General features: G+C 39.2%; 1 protein-coding gene across 2 annotated transcripts; it reads left to right on the top strand.

Moving 5' to 3' along the window:
- The first annotated feature begins 1866 nt into the window (after window positions 1-1866).
- LOC121078949 (protein-glutamine gamma-glutamyltransferase 6-like) lies at window positions 1867-18325 on the top strand. Of its 2 annotated transcripts, XM_040575683.1 has the most exons (15): window positions 1867-1891; window positions 2770-2884; window positions 4907-5080; window positions 5288-5340; window positions 5455-5527; window positions 9846-9964; window positions 10577-10705; window positions 10868-11048; window positions 11255-11390; window positions 12942-13045; window positions 13125-13367; window positions 14485-14802; window positions 15773-15936; window positions 16684-16808; window positions 17835-18325. In XM_040575683.1, exons 2-15 carry the CDS (start codon window positions 2878-2880, stop codon window positions 17983-17985), a joined length of 1977 nt encoding a protein of 658 aa, XP_040431617.1. In that variant the 5' UTR covers window positions 1867-1891; window positions 2770-2877; the 3' UTR covers window positions 17986-18325. The 2 variants fall into 2 exon arrangements, with proteins under 2 accessions (XP_040431617.1, XP_040431616.1); XM_040575682.1 differs by having other exon boundaries at window positions 5288-5527; window positions 17835-18324.
- Window positions 18326-19258: the final 933 nt, after the last annotated feature.

The raw sequence follows: 19258 nt of genomic DNA, 5'->3' as shown, positions 1-19258 counted from the left end.
ACAAACAAACAAAAAAAATAGCAAGGGAAAGAGTACTTTCAAATTTGTTTGGGTGTTGTGAGGCCCAAAAATGGTAGTAAAGAGGTGTGTCTTAATAAAAGGTGTCTTAGGCTTCATTTAAAATTGTATAATTAACTTAACTATTGAATTCCACATCTCGAGTTCCTGTTGCTAAACATTATGTGTAATAGCAAATGTTCTTTCAACACAACTCTGTCTGGCAGGTGGAGAAGTACTTTGAGTGGAAACAAAAGCTAAAAGCTAGATTCCAGGACCTAGAGCTAGGTGTAGCCCACTGAGTGACTGGGTTTATGGATTATATAATTATACAACAGTAAGTCAATATCTGGCTGAAAATGAGCTGTGTAGATGAAGTGAATGGAAAATCAAGCTACTGCTCTATTGTACTTGGACTGCAAGGCCAGGGAACCGGTAAAAACTTAGCAAGAGCCTGGAGCCAGCTCTGTGCCCACACTTCTACCCCACAGCACAGAGTACGTGTGACTTTCAATAGGGAATGCTCATTGTCACATAAGCAGCCAACACTCAGATTAGCTATAAACCCCTTTTGTCCTTTTAGCCTGCAAGAGTGCTTTAGGAGGGCGATTGCAGTCACTTAGTTTTCCAGTGCCAGTCACGTAACGTCAGTACGACAGCATACTGGCTATGTAATGAGATGGACTACAGAGAGGTTGAACAAGCAAACCACAGTTTTTCTCCTGATGTTCTTCAAGGCTTGCCAGAGGCAAAAGCTCTCATCACATCGACCAAATGATGACAGTTCAAGCTCAAGCACAGCCTTACACTCACAATGTCAATATACTCTTAATGACTTCTTTTTGCATCCCTTTTATGAGTTAAAACCACCAGACTCTGCTAAGTCAAGTGATTTGCAGTAGCAGAAAAGACAGAATGTGGTGAATGGGACCTCTAGGTGAATTAAAGAGAGGCAACACGCTTCCCCCTGTGTTAGTGCACACATGCGTAAAGTTGATGTGTCTAATTAAATGTGTACCTACTGGGATACAGACTCACAGAAAGGATTCTGCAACATTTCCATGGAAGTTATACTGATCTCTTTCTAGCAAAGACTAGAAACATTACAAGTTTAAGGTGCAATATGGCTACTCTAAGGTTATGACAGTGCAATACCTGAACAACAACTTATTAAGGAGGCAAGAAAAATATAAAATTATGTTTTCCTTAGAAAGCTGAAGAACTGCACAGCAATTTCAAGGCCACGGAACTAGGGAAAAGAAGGAATAAAATATTTTGAGCCATTTGGGATTATAGGTGGGTGGAATTGGGCTATGAAAAACACCTGTGACACTATTAAGTCGTTAGTTACATAGGAACCACGACTGCTGCATTCCAAAGGGATTACAAAAGCAGCTGCTGATGCTTTGGTGTGGTGAAGGTGCCAACTGTCAGGTGTCAATTTGGGATGTAGGCCACTCTGAAAGTTTCTGGTGGCTTGGTGAACACTGCTGTGGGTGTGTCATGCAGAGGTAAAGGAGGTGGTTACTGCTGAGACAGAAAAAGTGGTCTGAGATTTAATTGCTTGTATGAGTAGCAAGGAAGAAGAAAGGAAATAGTCATGCTCCAGAGGGAGCAATGTGCAGTGTCTGAAGCAATCACTGTAAGTACTGAACACATGAACTAAAGAACTGGTCGATGTGGTTTATCACTAGGGCTGCGTGTAAAGATCAAGTAACATCAGAGGCTTGTGGCTCTTCTGGTTTCCAAGGAATATGAATTAAGGATAAGAGAAGAAGACCAACTAAAACAGCTCTGTACAATCAAATCTGTTCAAGAAGATCCCTGAAATAAATTCTAAGAGACTGAACATCCCAGAAACTTCCAAGAAGAGGAAGGACCTCTGAATTATAATGTAAGTGGAGATATACAAGGTCATAGCAGATATCATACTGCCAAATACATAAAGATTTAGTGTTTTTCTTTCAAGACAGGGATATTCACAAAAAGGTTGCAAGAAGACTTTTTGTTTGTTTGTTTCTAAATCTGCCTTAGAAGCAATTGTTAGAGCTCAAGTTCTACTTGTTTTCAATTATTTCCTTTGTAATTGTAAAATTCAGACTACTTTTTTGTTGTTGTTTAAGTCTTTACTGAGTACTAAAACATAACCAGTGGAGCTGTGGAATCTTAACCAGATAATTATTCATCCCCATAAAAACGTCACTTTATTACCTGTACACTTTTTAAGTAGACCTTAAAGTTTGCACTGATAGAAGCTACTTGTGCTCCGTAGTTTCGCTTTTGTTTTGCTCATAAGAATTTATTTATTTTTAAATAGATAATGTGGAGCTGGCTAACAAATCAGGTAGACAGGCATTTGTTCCAGGGGTGTTGGGGTTGAGTTAATTTGAGACAAAAAAAAAAAAGCTCATGGTTGTTAAACAAAACCAGAAGTGACATGAACCAAACTGGAAGTTAAGTAATCAGGAAATGCCTCTTTTCCTTCATGTGGTTCATATGTCCCACCACGCTCCCTGTTTCCTCATCCCTGAAGATAACTTATTCATGGCACACCTATTATTCTTTGTAGGAAGTTCTACTTGTCTTGGAATCCAAGAGAATGCATTTCCTCTGAGTAAATAATTTTGGTATCTCCTCCCGTAATTACACCCACGTTGAGCAGTACCATTGGCATTAGATTTACATATATTATAGTAACTAGTCAATTCATTTGACAAGTCTACAGGTATTAATAACAACTGCTAAGTACCTATTGCCTCTGTTGAATTTCAGCTGACAGCACAAAAAGCTTGCTGGCTTTTTTCTTTTTATGATTAACGTGGATTGGACATCCTTGAAGAACAAAGTAGAAGGTGTATGCGATTCACATAAGTTGAGGGAATGGCGGGTGAGTTCTGTATGTCATTTGCTTACCTTCAGCAGGTTCTTTATTCGGGACTGTTTCTTTAAGATATATGCCCCGTAGGTATCTGCATAGAGATGTCTTATCTAGAGGAAATTTTATATTGTAATTTGTTCTTGCATTTCATTTTCAGTGTTTTGTTGTTATTATCAGATCTGTTTGAAAGTAATTTTCAAGATTAGCACAAGATGTTGGGGGGGGGGGAGGAGAGGGGAGGGAAGAGAGAAAAAAAATTCCCATTTCTTCAATGTCACCACACGTAAATCTAGCTAAACTCTTTATTTTTAAAAATGCTATTTCACACACATTATACTTTACACTAATTTTGTTAAACCAAAATAATCTATCTTAATGGAGCCGTGAGCATGGAACTTATAGATGGGATTCAAAGAAGCACTGAAACCACACTCAAGGAAAATGGTAATGAGAATCTCTCTGCTTAGTATTAGCAGAGATCAAAATTTAGAATGATTGGTGACCTGGGCAATTGGAAAGCAGCTCTATCTTTTATTCAGTGATGAAAGAAACTTTTTCAAATCAGTTTTTAAAATGTTGTTTTGCGGGGTAAGCAACAGCCTAATGCAGTTCTTGTTTGTCCAAGATATTAGTGCTAAAGATAGTCTCTTTCAGCCCATCAGAAGTTACTCACTCTACTTCTATATGATCTTGGACTAAAAGAAAAAAAATCCTTCTTTCTTGATTTTAATTATAGCACTTCACTTTTTTGGCAGATTAAAAAAGGAAGAAAATGAAATTTAAAGATTGTATGTAAACTGTATTTTAATATGCAGCTATATTGCTTCAGATCTGACTTCATATTTCATTGCTGTGCTTTATGGTGTGTGACAGAGTTGGAAGCTTCTTTGAAGATCTCTGCCATAATACTGCATTGTGCCACAAACCTTAATCTGTCTTAATCCATCCGTTCTACTCGTTGTTTGTTGTTGTTTTCATTTGAGGTTCCTTTAAAATGGTAATGGTGGTGTCACCCCCCGCTCCACCCCCCAGAAAAAGCTCATTGCATCTGTGATACTAGCACTAAAAATTATTTTGTAGAACCTTCCCCAAGGTACTTGCAATACAATGCCCCAGATGTACTCTCTGGAGTCTCACAGGACAAACACAGGGCCTCTCAGAGCTCCTAAAGCAGTATAACTGTACCAGTTGGAGCATGGCAATAAAGCATGAGCAAGAGAAGGGAAAACACTCTTGGTAAGAGAATCATATAAATACTTGCTTTTACGTTGGCATAAAATATATGCTATAAATGCTATATACATAATCATACGTGCTTTAATGCTAATATAGCATTTAAGGTGGCAAATGCCACTTTGTGGGTTTTAGACTGTAGACCACGATAACAGCATGCAGGGAGACATTTGATATCAGAGAACTACAAGCACACTAAGTCATCAGAATTCCTCTAGGACATAAGGGCAGGGTCTATGAGAATAGAAACACAAGCAGGCCAGCTGTAACTTCAGATGGAGCTAAATTTAGTCAGATGGCTTTCTTTGTCAAAAGCTCCAATGCATGTAAGAGACAGACTAGTTGTAAAAGACAGACTATCACCATGTATCCTTCCCTACTGTAGACCAGATGGCACCAGAATGTAAGCAGGAAAACACCTCCTAATAGCCATTTCTAGAATATTAAAAATACATATGTTGAAAATGTATAGGGGCTGCTAGCCACTTTATTTGGTGCCAACTTTGAAATGACCCTGATTTGCTTTTTTTTTTTTTTTTAAGTCCAGTGATAAAACAGTATCTTATACTGTCTACGAAGTAAATGAGTTCTTGGTGTACGATAGTGCAGTAACAAAACCCAAGCACAGGTTTTTTTTGTTATTGACCACTAGACTTAATCAATTTATTTGGCCATCTGCTCTTTATCCATCCTTCTTCCAGTAAATGCTAACTGCTGCTAACAATCTCATCATTCCACCTGGAATAAATGACTTCTTTCCACACTGGCTACTTTTTAATGTCTTCTCTTATTTTACAGATCTGACACCAACACATATCAGCTGGCAGCCATCAGTAAATGCAGGTGCACACCATACTGACAGATATGCTAACACTGAGTTGACTGTGAGGCGAGGACAAGCGTTCACTATTACTTTGTACTTCAACAGACCAAAGCAGCCTGGGGAGAGCCTAGCCTTTGTCACTGAAATAGGTAACATTCCCTTAGGTTACTCCATGCTCTCATAGAGCTGTAAGTCTTTACTCCTTTTAGCTTCCCCTTATTCTGTTTAGAAATTTAATTTTTCTTCATGTATTTCTAATACTCCCCCCTCGCCCCCAATTGTGCTCATTTCAAGTGTGAGATTAATACTGAAACCACACTCTATAATGCAAATCAATCATCCCTTCCTTCTGGCAGGGCCATCCCCCTCAGAGTCTCACCATACAAAGGCTGTATTTAACCTCTCTGAGGTGGGTGCAAGTGGCTGGAGTGCTGTCCAAGGATCCAGTGAGTCTGGCTACACGAGTTTTACAATATCTAGCCCAGCCAATGCCATCATCGGACGATACAATCTCATCCTCCAGGTAACCTCAGGGAACAAGATCTTCTCCAGATTCCTAGGGCAGTTTGTGATGCTTTTCAACCCTTGGTGCCCAGGTAGGTACTGATGCCATAGCTCTTGAACATAACTGAATTATTTGCTTTCCTATCTGCACAGTAAGCTTGCTCCCTCAAGTTATGTCTCTTTGTGTCTCTGGGGGCAGCAATCTTAGCCATGCGTTCACAGATCTGTTTTAACTGCATTAAAAATGCACCAGCCCTCCTCCCTTCCCCCCCCCATTTATTTATTTTTAATTAAAGGGAATGTGCTGTAGAGGATTACATAACGGACTCTTTCTTCAGGACTGAGCAGATCACTTTCTGTAGATGAGGGCTGACAGACTTTTGTAAGTGCACGTACGTTTCAGAACAAGCATACAGTGATGTCCTTTACTTGCACCTAAATCAAAGCAAGTCTGCTTTTGTAGATGTTACCTGCAAAGATAATAGCTCAACTAGCGTTATAAACTGATAGAGGGCTAGTGTGAGGAAGACTGGTATTTCCCGTATCTTTCATCATGGGTTAAAAATGGACATCTCTTGCCACTCCCATTTTTTATTTCTGCAGCCTCAGCATATCGCAGAAGAAATGCAAGTTCCTAAGCTCTGATTTTGCTAATACATGACAGAAACCTAGATTAGCCGTAAACTATACCACTTTGGAGTTAAAGAGTTCTCATCCAGCCAACTGACTATACAGCTTATGTAAGAAGAGAGAAGTTATCACCATCATCTGCTGTTTTTTTCATGTGATCAGATGTCAGTTAGGGGCCACTAAGAAGTATGTCAAGAGCCAAGATTAAAAAACAAGAATCTGCTAATTAGTTTGGCATGTCTTGGAAGACAGAAAATAATTATATTGAGGAAACTCAGGCTGTCTCTGCATGGACAGTCCTGAAGAAAAAAATAAACTTCTGTAGAACCTCCTGAAAAATCACTTGTTGCATAACTTCTAAGTGATAGGAACCACACTGCAGGGACATTAAAATTGTCAGTCTTTGACAGTGGTACTTCCAAGACCAGACAAACTGTTGCTAGAGGAAACCTGAGAAAAAGGAAGCTATGACCTTACAATTTAAAACTAATGATTTTGCAGAAGAGTCCTCCAGATTTATCAGACACAGTGACCACTGCCAAATAAAAAGGGAGTATCCTTAAAGTAGGATGTGGCTGAACAAGCTTCTGCGAAGCATAATAGCTCTCTGATCCTGACAGACAGGAACACGTTCACTTTGAGGGTATGTTACCACTACAGTAATTGTCACAGTAGATAGGATATAGAAAAAAATATATTCTCAGCAACGGATAAATGGCAGAAACAGTCTGTATATAGTGTTCCACATGGGAGCTTAGTCACTAAGTTGGAAAAGACAGGGATTAATTCATAAACTGTAGTATCAGTAAAGAACTACCTAAAACTAAACAGTCAGGACCATAGATGAAAGGAAAAGCAGTGGGTTAGAGAAAAGCTGCTAATGGATCCTTAAGCGCCATCTGAAAGGACACACTTATCAAAAGCTTTATTATTGACTTTGTAACGCTGACATTAAGTGGCATTGTTCATAGACAGATGGACTGGGATACCACAAAAATAACTGGATGACCTTAGGGACTGGAGTGCTAGAGAAGGGATAAGATGTAATAATAGAAAATAAAAGACCAGGGAGAAATAAGAATTCCAATGACAGGCTCACCAGCTGGAAATCACATGTAACATGAAAGTACTTTTTAATCAAAGGATGAGAACCACAGTGAAGTGGCTCTGAAAAAGGTAAATGCAATATTAAGCCGGGTAAGAGGAAACAGTCCCTCTGATATGTAAGTATTAATGGCATTGCACAAGGAGGTAGTGTGATCTCACTTGGAATATTCTCAATACATCTTTCATGAACAAGAACTATGAAGTATAACAAGTTCAGAGCAGGGCTACTATCATGACTGAACACAAGAAAAACCTTCTGGATAAAAACTACTTTAAAATTTTTAGTTTAGCAAGCAGAAAGCAATTCATTTCACAGGTTGTGTATCTGAAATAAGCACAGAATTTGGACACAGAAAACACTGATCTTCCTACAATGGTAATAAGCCAACAAGCTTAATAATTCAATTCAAGTATTTGTTTCAAACCTGTAGATAAAGCAAAAGTGATGTTTTACCATTCAATGTCCTTTTGAGACTTTAGTAAAGGCAAACTTCTTTAAGATACATGCAAGCCAGCCTTTGATAATAATGCATTATATCCTGATGCTATTGAAGGAATGTACAGTCAACTACTAGAATAAGAAGTGAACAGCTAATCATGGAAACCATTTCCAGGTACATGAAGATAATCATCAGGAGTAGTCAGCATGGATTCACTAAGGGAAGTCATGTCTGACCAAGCCAATAAGCTTCTGTAATGAAATTACTAGTCTGATGGATGGGGGATGAGGTGGGAGGGAGCAGTGAATGTCATCTTCCTGGACTTCAGTAAGGTCTTTCAGACTATTACCTATAAGATCCTCATAGAGAAGCAGTTGAAGTATGGGATGGATGAACAGAGAGTGAGGTAGATTGAAAACTGATTGAACTGCCTGATCCAGAGAGTAGTAGTGGTGCAAAGTGTAGTTAGAGGCCATTAACAATGGGAGTACCCCAGGTGTCAATACTAGGCCCAATCTTTTTTTTAAGATCTTCATTAATGATCTGAATGAGGGGGTAGAAGACACCCTCAGTAAGCTTGCAGACAGCACAAAACTGGGAGGAGTGGCTGACTCACCAGAAGGCCATGCTGCCATCCAGAAGGACCTTGACAGGCTGTAGAGGCAGGCTGACAAAAATCTCCTGGAGTTCAACAAGGAGAACTGCAGAGTCCTGCACCTGGGAAGGAACTCCAGGCACCAGGGCATGCTGGGGGTCACCCAGCTGGAAAGCAGCAGAAAAGGACCTGGGGGTCCTGGTGGACACCAAGTTGGACATGAGCAGCAGTGTGCCCATGCTGCTAAGGAGGCTAAAGGTATTCTTGGCTGCATTAGGCAAGGTATTGTCAGCAGGTCAAGAGAGGTGATTCTTCCCCCTCTGCTCAGCTTGGGTGAGGCCGCACCTGGAGTGCTGCATCCAGTGATGGGCCCCCAGTACAAGAGCAACGTGGACATGCTGGAGATAATCCCATATAGGGCCACCAAGATCATCAATGGAGCACCCCTCCTGCGAGGAGAGGCTGAGAGAGCTGGGACTGTTCAGCCTGGAGAAGAGAAGGCTCAGGGGAGATCCCATCAATGTCTATAAATACCTGAAGGGAAGGTGCAAAGAGGATGGAGCCAGGCTCTTTTCAGTGGTGCCCTGTGCCAGGACAAGAGGCAATGGGTGCAAACTGAAAAAAGACAGGAGGTACTGTCTAAACGGCAGGAAACACTTCTGCGCTGTGTGGGTGACAGAGCACCGGTATAGGTTGCCCATTGGTGCTAGAGACTCCTTCTTTGGAGATCTTCAGAATTCATCTCAACAACCTATTCTAGGTAGCCCTGCTTGTGTTCTAGGTATCCCTGCTTGAACAGGGTGGTTGGTCCAGATGAAATCCAGAGGTCCCTTCCCCAATCTAAATCATTCTGTGAAATAAATTACACATTCTTTTTACTTGCAGGGAGGGAAGGGAGCTCATTATGAGAAGGTAAAGAAATTGACTCAGTAAAATAGAAAACTTTTTTATAAATTATTTTTTTAAATCCTGAAGTTTCAGAAAATAATTTTAAATATTACGAGATTGAATACAGCACTAAGTAAATAGTACTAACCTAAAGAGAGAACAAAACAACCTGGAAATCTGTTTGAAGACAGTGCTTTCATAGCAGCAATATACTGTGTCATAGACTAGGGCGACCAATGAGCAACAATGAAATCAAAGTGAATGGTCCAGCAGGATATCCTAATAACATTTCTGATAGTGATTTGGACTCTTAAAACAAGGTTAAGATCACTAGAAAATAGAGTAAAATATCATTATCATCTGTACGATTGTTTTCAAATGCGTCTTCTGCTTGTAACTACTCCAATAAGGCAGTGAGCTAACTTGGACATGTCTCCATCTTCTCCACAAAACTACAACATAAAGACAAGGAACATTTGTATAATATAAAAAGGCTACACTAAAAATTGGGGGAAAGAATCACAGTAATATAACATGCATTTCTTTCCCTTCCTCTGCCCCCCCGCCCCCCCCAAACAGTAACTAGGTATTTTCACTGGACCGTACATGTCCAGGGAGTTATAGCAATGAGATACTGTTTTCCAAATAGTAAAGCTACTTCCTTATGTTAGGTCAAGATAAAGTTTTTTTTCCTAAGGTTGCTAGTGTTCCCAGCTTTAAGTGTAAAAGCACGTCCAACTTTGTTTTCAGGTGATGATGTCTACATGGCTAATGAAAACGAGAGACAGGAATATGTTCTAAATGAAAATGGAATTATCTTTGTGGGCAATGCAAAGTACATTGAAGCAAGAGGATGGTACTATGGACAGGTAAGCTGTAAGGAATTAATTAGGACTCTCATTCTGTCTCCAATATCATTTTCTCTTGCCATTGTTTGCCTCTTTGATAAGTATACTTATGTATATGGAAACTGGACAAACCTGGCTAGCTCTACTTGTGGTTTGCTCACTGCGCACCATGTAGGACTTAGGTCTCAGAGATGACTTAGCACAGCACTGCAGCTAGGACTGATTTCTGCATGTACCACGGGCCTCATCTGCGATCAGAGCATCCACAGCATGACTGAAAATATACTAACGTGGATCCAAGACACCCACTGTTTTTTAATGCAGTTACAATGGGATAGAACCAACATTGATATAATTCCAATAACTGCAGACAGAATAAGCTTGCCAGATTCGGTTTTACTGCAGTCATTTTTTCCCTTGACGGCCAAAGACACTGCGCCAGATTTCTGGTTTTAGTTATCCCTGGCTTTAGCCAACATAGCAGCGTGAACCAACCACACACTACCATCTTTGTGCCTCACTATTCCTGCCACTTTTGAGCTGAAATAGCTAAAAAAGAAGGAAATGAAGTGGAATCTCCCGTAATTTTGTTAGCATAACTATTTCTTTAACATTTCTCCTATCTGATCACAGTTTCAAGATCAGCTTCTAAACATCTGTCTCACCATGCTTGATCTGAGTCTGTACTATCGTCAGGACCCAGCCATTGATGTATCCCGAAGAGGAGATCCTAAATATGTGGGCCGAGTAATCAGTTCTATGGTAAGAAATGCACAACTTAATCTAAACTCTGCACATGGAAAGCAGTCTCTGCCCCAGTGAGACTTAACCACCTGATCCTTGAGCAATATAATTGAAAAAAACTAGATATGGTGCATTACACACAGCTGATTTTGCCCATTCTGTCCATTGGCCTATTTTTAGATCAATGGAAATGATAATGATAATGGAGTTCTCCTTGGAAAGTGGCAAGGAAGTTTCCATTCACATGAGAATCCATCCAGATGGGATGGCAGTGTGGTAATCCTCCAGAAATGGCGTCAGGACAACTACAAACCTGTTCAATATGGCCAGTGCTGGGTTTTTGCAGGTGTGATGTGTACAGGTAAGCTTTGAGAATAAAGGCCTATGGTGAAATGGAGGCAACATGTGACCTGTGGTTTTGTCAGAACTACAAAGCAATTAATTCTACAAGAGGAATAATGCTTTGAAGACTGCAAATGCTGAAGAACCACAACATATTTAGAAACAACTGTTTCTAAAATATCTGTAATCACTGGAGTCTTTTGTTTTGTTTTTAATGTATTTCAGTTTTGAGGTGCTTGGGGATTCCAACTCGTTTGATTTCAAATTTTAACTCTGCCCATGATGTGGATAGAAACCTCAGCATTGATAAATACTATGACAGCTCCGGGAAGAGTCTTAATATCAGCAAGGATTCTACGTGGTAAACTTAAGTTTTTGCATCTCACCTACAGTTAGAGAGAGGATTTATGAGATCAAAAAACATGAGCATTAGTAGTACAAAAGCAACAGAAAGGATATTTAATACAAACATCTAAATTAATAGACTAGCCACCCATTTGGAAAGAAACCATATTGCACGGATTTGGGGTAACATTTACTTTTTACATCATTTACTTCAAACAAAAAACAGCAACAAGTTTTCTTGCAGTCCCAGACCTCAGACTAGTTGCAGCTTTTTTAAGAAAAACATATGTTTCCATTGAGAATGTACCAACTTCAGAGTCTTTGATTTATTTACCCTTAATCAGACTGTTCCTAATAATGCAGCTGTGTACCTTCCATGCTCCTAACTAGTTTACTGCTGCAATAACTTTTTCGTTACATATCCAAAGCCTGTGTTTCTCAGAGTGGCCTGCCATTCTCCTCAGGGAGATAGGAGCCTCCCCAAGAAATTTTCCAGCACTCCTTTAGCTGGCCCTTCCCTTTATGGGAGCTGTAAGAGAGAACAATCCCAACACTCTCCAGACTTGATTACTGAGGCCTCGTAGTCCAGTGCTCTAAACTGTAAAGTGATCTACGATCATGACTCAAGCCCCAAAATTTGATTAGCCAAAAAAACATGATTTTTTTTATATTATACCATTTTATACTTTATTTACTCCCCAGTTTCAAATCAGAACGTGAACTAGCTACAGCCATTTACCCAAGGGTATATGACATAACTCAGTCTTTTTGTGCTTAGCCAAAATTTCACTTTTACATAGTGTGTTGTTTTTTTTCCCCACTGAGCGTATGTGGCTGAACAACATGGGAACATTTTCCATCCCCTAACTTCCTTAAAAGCATTGGCCTCTGAACAAAGCAGACAAAGCATCTTTTCTGGGTCTTCCTGTGACTTACGATTAACCAATCCTTTGTGCTATCCTCTCCTTTAGCCTGTGGAACTCAAAGAGGTTTTAAACAGGACAAGAGAGATTCGTAGAGAATAAGATGACTAATAACCATTAACCTAGTGGTCTCAACTCTGACTGCTAGAAAGCAGTAAGGCATATCATGGCAGGCGTCATTCAATTCACATACTCTTCTTAGCTTGTTTCTAAACATTTCCTGCTGCACACTACTATAGATGGACTATTGTACTTCGTTAATGTTTTATTTTATTCCATTGTAGCTTTGATAAATTTCTTTTAAACTTAGCAACTCCCACATTTGAAGGTTACTGAGCCCAATCCCCAAGTGTTGCCTATATCCACAGCCTAAATCTTTCATATCATTACAAAAGCAAGCTGTTGACTTCTTTTTGTTATTGTTGTGGGTTTTTGTTGTTTGCTGATTTGTTTACTCAGAGGCCTACAGCTCAACAGCAAGCAGTAAATCTGTACTTTGAGAAAGACAGTGAGTTGCTGTCTCCGGACAGCTCGTATCACATTTTAGGAAATCTTTAAAAACCACAGTTCCCTTCTCCTTTCAAATTGGAAGTTTGTATGCCTCTGTATTACCATGCTTTCTAGACACTGTTCTTTGTCTCCAGGGACTATCATGTCTGGAATGAAAGCTGGTTTATTCGCCCAGACCTGGGAACACAATACAATGGATGGCAAGTTTTAGATGCGACTCCGCAAGAACAAAGCAAAGGTAACTGTATCATGACTTAATATTGCTTCCCCAAACTAAGCATGACTAATGAAGTTTGACGCTTTTTTTCATGTTTTAGGATTATTCCAGTGTGGTCCTGCATCTGTCATAGCTATCAAAGAAGGCGACGTAGACTTGGATTATGACACATTATTTGTATATACAGAGGTGAATGCTGATTGCAACAGATGGATAGTATACAATGATGGAATTAAGAAAAGAGTTTATTGTGATACTGAAATAATTGGCAGGTTTATCAGCACCAAAGCTGTGGGCAGCAATTCCCGTGTGGACGTCACTTATAACTACAAATACCCAGAAGGTAAAGGAAGAGTTTGTTATCACAATTCATCTCCTACAGAATTCTTGGTGCTAGGCAGCTAGGATGGGTAGACCATTTTGCTTGGGTATCTCTCTGATTCCTTTAGAGAATACTTCTGTTGTCAGACTACTTTCCTAATACAGTGTGAATTATATTTGTTTTTGTGTACTCGGTAGTTTCCTTGCTAAGGCACAGCACAAAATATACTTTAGTCTCTCACAGAAAATTACAAAATGAAGTGTATAGAGAAAACAGGGCTATAAGTTATGTTTTACTACCTAAGGCAGGCAAATTCTCAAGCTGTCATAAAAACAGTGCACAGGACTGTAGTATGGAAGTTACAGATTAATAGATAGCAGCTTTCTGGTTTATCTGGCAGACGGACTGGGACAACAATCAAACCTCTAATCAAAAAACCTTAAACTAGTCCTCTAACACTGGACACCTATCATCTCCCATATGACCACATACTCAGACTCAGCAAATACATTCTTCCCTGCTGTGTCCGTTCCAATACTTCATGTTTCCTTTTGAAGACGCCACTATACTCTGCTCCCAAGAGTGGTGACTCACTTGGTCTCCCTCTCTAACTAATACACCGAACTATGCTCTTCTGTGCTTCTGCTCTGACATCCAGCCATCAGCTAACCAGCTGTTCAGTTGTTATGTGTTTGTACTCCCTGTAGACTCAGTCTACAGAGTATTGGATTCTAGAAACAGAACTACTGGGAAACAGTAAAGGGAATAATTGCCATTCACCTGTACTTAGGAAAACAAAGCAGCAAAGGTTAAAAACGGCTTAGTCATGTTTGCAAGAATATTTTTATCTTCCCTTAAACACTCGGTATCTGTCTTTTCATAAGAGTTGAGGCTTGCCATTCAGAATCAGTGGCCGTATTTCAATACTCCAGTCCACAAGCTTTTAGTGCAACCATATTTAATACAGAGGCTGGTTATCATCAGGTTAGCAGAGTGACACTTATCACACTACTCCATATTCTGACCAAAGAAAAAGAAATCTTGCAGTACAGAGTTGACATCCTGTGTCATTCTGATAGTCTTTAAGAGTTCAGTGGAAGAAAAGTCTGAATCTGACTTGGTTCTCTCCTTCAACCAGGTTCTTCTGAGGAAAGACGAGTTTACAAAAAGGCTCTGGCCAAGATATTTGGATCAAACATCACAGAAGGACACACTGAACCTCCACGTGAAAGATCTTCAGAGGCCATTAGAAAACCTGGGATCTCTGGGAAGTTCAAGTTGGCTGAACCTCCAGTGTTTGGCAAAGATGTTACCCTTATCTTAATTCTCAATAACCTGTCTTCTGACCACAAGACCGTGAAGGTGGACATGAGTGCGTCAACTGTCCTGTACACAAGGAGAGCAGTGACAGAGATCCTGAAGGCAACCGCATCTGTGGATCTCGGTTCTAAGCAAGGTAACATTTAATATCCCCAAGGAGCCAATATAGGCCTCCTCTTAGCCATTAAAAGTCACCTGAAGGCAACTGGAAGGAATAAATGTCGATATCATGTCTGTATCAACCTCATAGTACATTGACTTAGTCCATATCTTAGCTTAGCAGCATTGTTTATGACTATTTTACAATTATTTTTTCCCCCCTCTGAAAACATTCACTAGTTCAACCAGGAACTGAAGGTCCATGAGTTCTTATATAGAAGGCTATGTCTATATTATAGCAACAGAAGCAACACACGTGTATGTGTGTCTGTGGTCATTATGACATGTATAGGAACTCTTAAGAAATAAAGAGCTCTGATTTATGCTTTCTGGCACTCAACAGGCAATACTTCAATATAACAGAGTTTAACAGAAATTAACAGGGGCAAAAGTTAAAATTTACGGTTACTAGCCCCCACCCTATCACCTCCCCTCCGCCCAGCCAAGGTGGAAACTAGCCTAAACTATTATAGAGATCTTTTTCATCCCCAACCTCTGCAAAGAAACTTTTCATCCCCCCCCCGCCCCCAGCAGAAAAGCACTAGGACCAAGACAGTAAGCAGCTGACCAGAACACTTGAATAGGATCTCTGAAACTTGACTTGACTAAACAAATAGAATATATGAAGGGAATAGATCAAAATGATTACATATCTAATTATAAAAAATACAAAGGTACAGGAACCCAGTAAAATGCAGATAAGCAGATTCCGTGTTTCAGGTGAAAATTCTCTATTCCAAACCGTAAGGGTCAAATGAGTTCTTTTAAAATACAAAAGATTCATCAGTAGAGGGAAATACACAACTGGCCTCACAAGGAAGAAATATACACAGACTCCAGCTGTCTTATCTTCTGTTCTCTTCCATAATTTCAAAGAGCCTCACACTAACTCTCTCTTCTTTAGCATTCTTTGAGAATGTAATGGCTCATAAACGTCTGAATTGCAGGAAAACATATCCGGTTAAAAATCCCTTATTCTTATTATGGAAAATACCTGACTACTGACAAAAGGATTCAAGTTACCGCTTTGTGTGAAGTCATGCACATGCATGGGGTAAAGCTGCTGGTGGAGAAGACAATCATTTTAGAGGACACAAACATTATCATTAAGGTAAACAATTTTGTCGTTGAGGTCCTAAATGGACAGAAAGAACTAAAGAGTCTTTCTGGAGCTCAGAACTTAAGATGAAAATTTGAGGATAAATGCATGAATTTAGACTGCAGTTTCAGATGTTGCTCTAAAATTCTGAATGCTTAAATGGAGAAAGTATGTTTTCTCAAAATGGCAGTATAATGTGAGAAACCACTTTTGAATCTTTGCTGGAATCTGCCCCCTGTTCTTCAGAACAGCTGTTACCTTTCTTCTTTCCCAGACACGTTCCACTGCTGTGAGTTTACAGAAATTGTTTTCATTCCACCTTTATTCTAGTTGTTGGCAAGCCTTTGTGTTGCATTTAAACAATTTTGCCTTCTCCCAAAGTACAGACATAAGCCCTGAATTCTAATTTATATTAGGGACAGTTTATATTGTTATAACACTTTAATCAATGATGTGCCCAGAAAAACACAGTTAGCAACCCTAATATCAGACAGGTTTAATGAGACGTCTGTATAGTCAGTATTTTGTTTCACTGAAATTGTATATAGAACACTGCAAGCAGATTGACAGCACTATTTATCAACTCCAAATCCAACTTCACATATTAGCAAAGGCATACCATGTGTGAAATTCCAGTGCTCCTACAAATATCTTATTCATCTTCAAATATAAGAGATGCTCTACTTACAGTTCAACTGAACTCTGACTCTAGAAAACCGTAAAAGAGTGAATGATCAGAAAAGTGTCTTTGTCATTTAGATTCCTCGGCGGGTTGTAGTGAACAAAGCTGCTACTCTAGAGATCTCATACGCCAATCCCCTCCCTGAACCTGTGAACCGCTGTGTACTACTAGTGACTGTGATGAATCAACAGGTCAAAATACAGTAAGTGAAAGCTGCAGCATTTACTCAATGCTTCTAACATGACCAATAGCATGGTTAGTTTCTCAGTAAGAAAAAAAATCATGGTTAAATTGTCTTTATTATGGAATATATATATATATATATATATATATTCAATTTCTGAAAATAAAAACACCACCAAATAAATATGTACTGAGAATTGATGATTTCTCAGTCACATTGTTTTTTCTACCTAGGAACTTCTTCAAGAACTAAAAACTGCTAACATTCTTCTTGTGAGAGCATGTGTGCATGTCATATTCTTTTGTCTCTGTTAGATCAGCTTGGCTTTGCATTTCTGTTTTTATATACTTTTGTACTATTAAGGTATTGTAAGTCTGAGCTAGAGCAAACCAATAGAACAGTGTCATAGCTTCTCTGATTTCAGCATGAACAAGAAGTTGCTCTGTACTTCATTAATGTAGGAGAAAATTATGCCTTTTCAAGGCATGACAGCAAGATGTTCTGTTACTTTTTTTTTCCCCTCTAGACTCCGATTTTTTATGGGTTAACTCAGCATTGCATACTTATTATTTTCTAAAGCTTGTTTTATTATGAAACAGCCTGACTTGCTGTGGCTCTGGAAATATTTGGACATGACAACCCATAAAATACGAAAAACATAATTGCAGTGAAAAACTACGCTGAATGGAGACAAAAAAAAAAAGGACCCTGGCCATGAGAAGAAATCATATTATTGCCAAAATAGACATGAGCCAAGCAGGCATCAAGCAGAGAACTGACTTTAACATGTCTTCCTATTCTGAGTTTCTGTGTTGACTAACCAAACTTGTATCCAGCTCTAACGTGGAAGCATGCTGTAGTGCTTCTAACCCCATAATTCTATTCAAAAGTAAATGATTGTGGTACTGTCCTCCCTCACTTCTTAGTCTGCACAAAACCCTAAGTAATTCTCAGAAAACAAAGTTGGGTCTGGAGTCCTGTTGGTTATTGGTAATCTCAGTGAAACACAATATAAGCCTGAATGAATTTTTGTTTTGTTTTCAGTCTGGCACGACTGGCACCAAAGGAGAGATCAAGAATTTATTTTGAATTTACACCTCGAAGGACTGGGCCCTTACAGCTGCAAGTAGACTTCTCTTGTGACAAATTTTCACATATTAAGGGCTTTGTAACCATTGCAGTAGCACCCATGTAATGTGATGGAGTCAATCTCCTATTTCAGCATTATCATGACAAGATATTCTTCTTTGTATAGGGACAGTGATGACAGCAAGAAACTTCCCACAGAAATGGGTGACTTCTTACATTACAATAGAATTAAGTTTTCTGCTTTTACAGTGCTTAGTTATCTAGTCTCTACCTGTATTTCTTTTTAGTCCTCTTGTCCAGAGAAATAAAACCCCTTCCTTGTAGAGATAGTTTCACTGTTCTATCAAATCTACTCATTGTGTTAAGCTGCAGGTTTTGACTTTTCCATCAGATAATTAATGCAATCTCTTTGTAATCTCATTCTAAGTGTCAGCAATAAAAAACTATTAAAATAACTATTCTTTTATAATGGCTTGTATATTCCATGAAAGTTTTATGAGAAAAAAAAAAAACAGAAAATTGCGGAAAGTTCTTTTTCCTGCATTTAACAAGTTTTATACCTTAAGAAGTGGAACATTTTCTCCATCATTTCATTTCTTTATTTTGTGACACCCGTACCTTTGTGAATGGGGGGGAAAAATCCTACAAAGACTGAGAAAGAGTAATCTTTCGGACCCATAAAAACAGTACTTCTTTAGCCTGTAGGAATAGGCCTGTAACAGAGCAGACAACACACATACATATTCTAATCAGTAATGTGACAGATTGCCAAGCACAAGACAGGGAGAATCTGACATTAATATAGAAGCCCAGCAACACAAGGTAACTAATGTTTTTTTGCCCACTACTGTAAGGTCACTAGAAATGAAGAACACATTTACCATCAAACCTTCCAAATGTAACTTGTTCATGAGCAGCCCCCACTTCACATTTCTGTCATAGTGTTTGCATACAAATGGCCCTTTTGTGGGTTCCTGATCCTAAAAATGCCAGGCACCAGATGTCACCAACAGCACCCTTTCAAATAGGCTCAGAACTTCTATATTACCGCAGCTAACGTAGCCTCTCCAGGGAGAGCTGTAAAAGCTAATGGCTAACTGGGCACAGTAACTATCTAGCCACGCTTCAGAACTAAAGTGTGATGCAATAATGGTATAGAAAAGTCTCTGCCAAGATTGAGAATTTAGATTTGTTCTCTGGCTTATAAAATGTTTAAAGCAGAGTTAATAAAGCCAAAATTCTGAGCCACAGAGCTGGTAGGAGTTAGACATGGATGTCTGGTGTCTGACAAATGATGGTATTTCGGGTCTGACACACCCAGACACTACTACAAATTCTTACTGAAAAAAAATTATACAAGAAACTGTATCAAAACTCTA

This window comes from Cygnus olor, chromosome 16, assembly GCF_009769625.2.
Source record: "Cygnus olor isolate bCygOlo1 chromosome 16, bCygOlo1.pri.v2, whole genome shotgun sequence".
NCBI lineage: Eukaryota > Metazoa > Chordata > Aves > Anseriformes > Anatidae > Cygnus > Cygnus olor.
Note: the sequence above shows the minus strand (reverse complement) of the source record. Positions and strands in the feature narration are given on the sequence as shown.

Bases quoted from the DNA above. Each gene is read 5' to 3' on its own strand.
- LOC121078949 (XM_040575682.1), top strand. The intron at 5,528-9,845 runs GTAGGTACTGAT...CTTTGTTTTCAG, and splicing joins TTTCAACCCTTGGTGCCCAG to GTGATGATGTCTACATGGCT. The intron at 16,809-17,834 runs GTAAGTGAAAGC...TTTTGTTTTCAG, and splicing joins AATCAACAGGTCAAAATACA to TCTGGCACGACTGGCACCAA.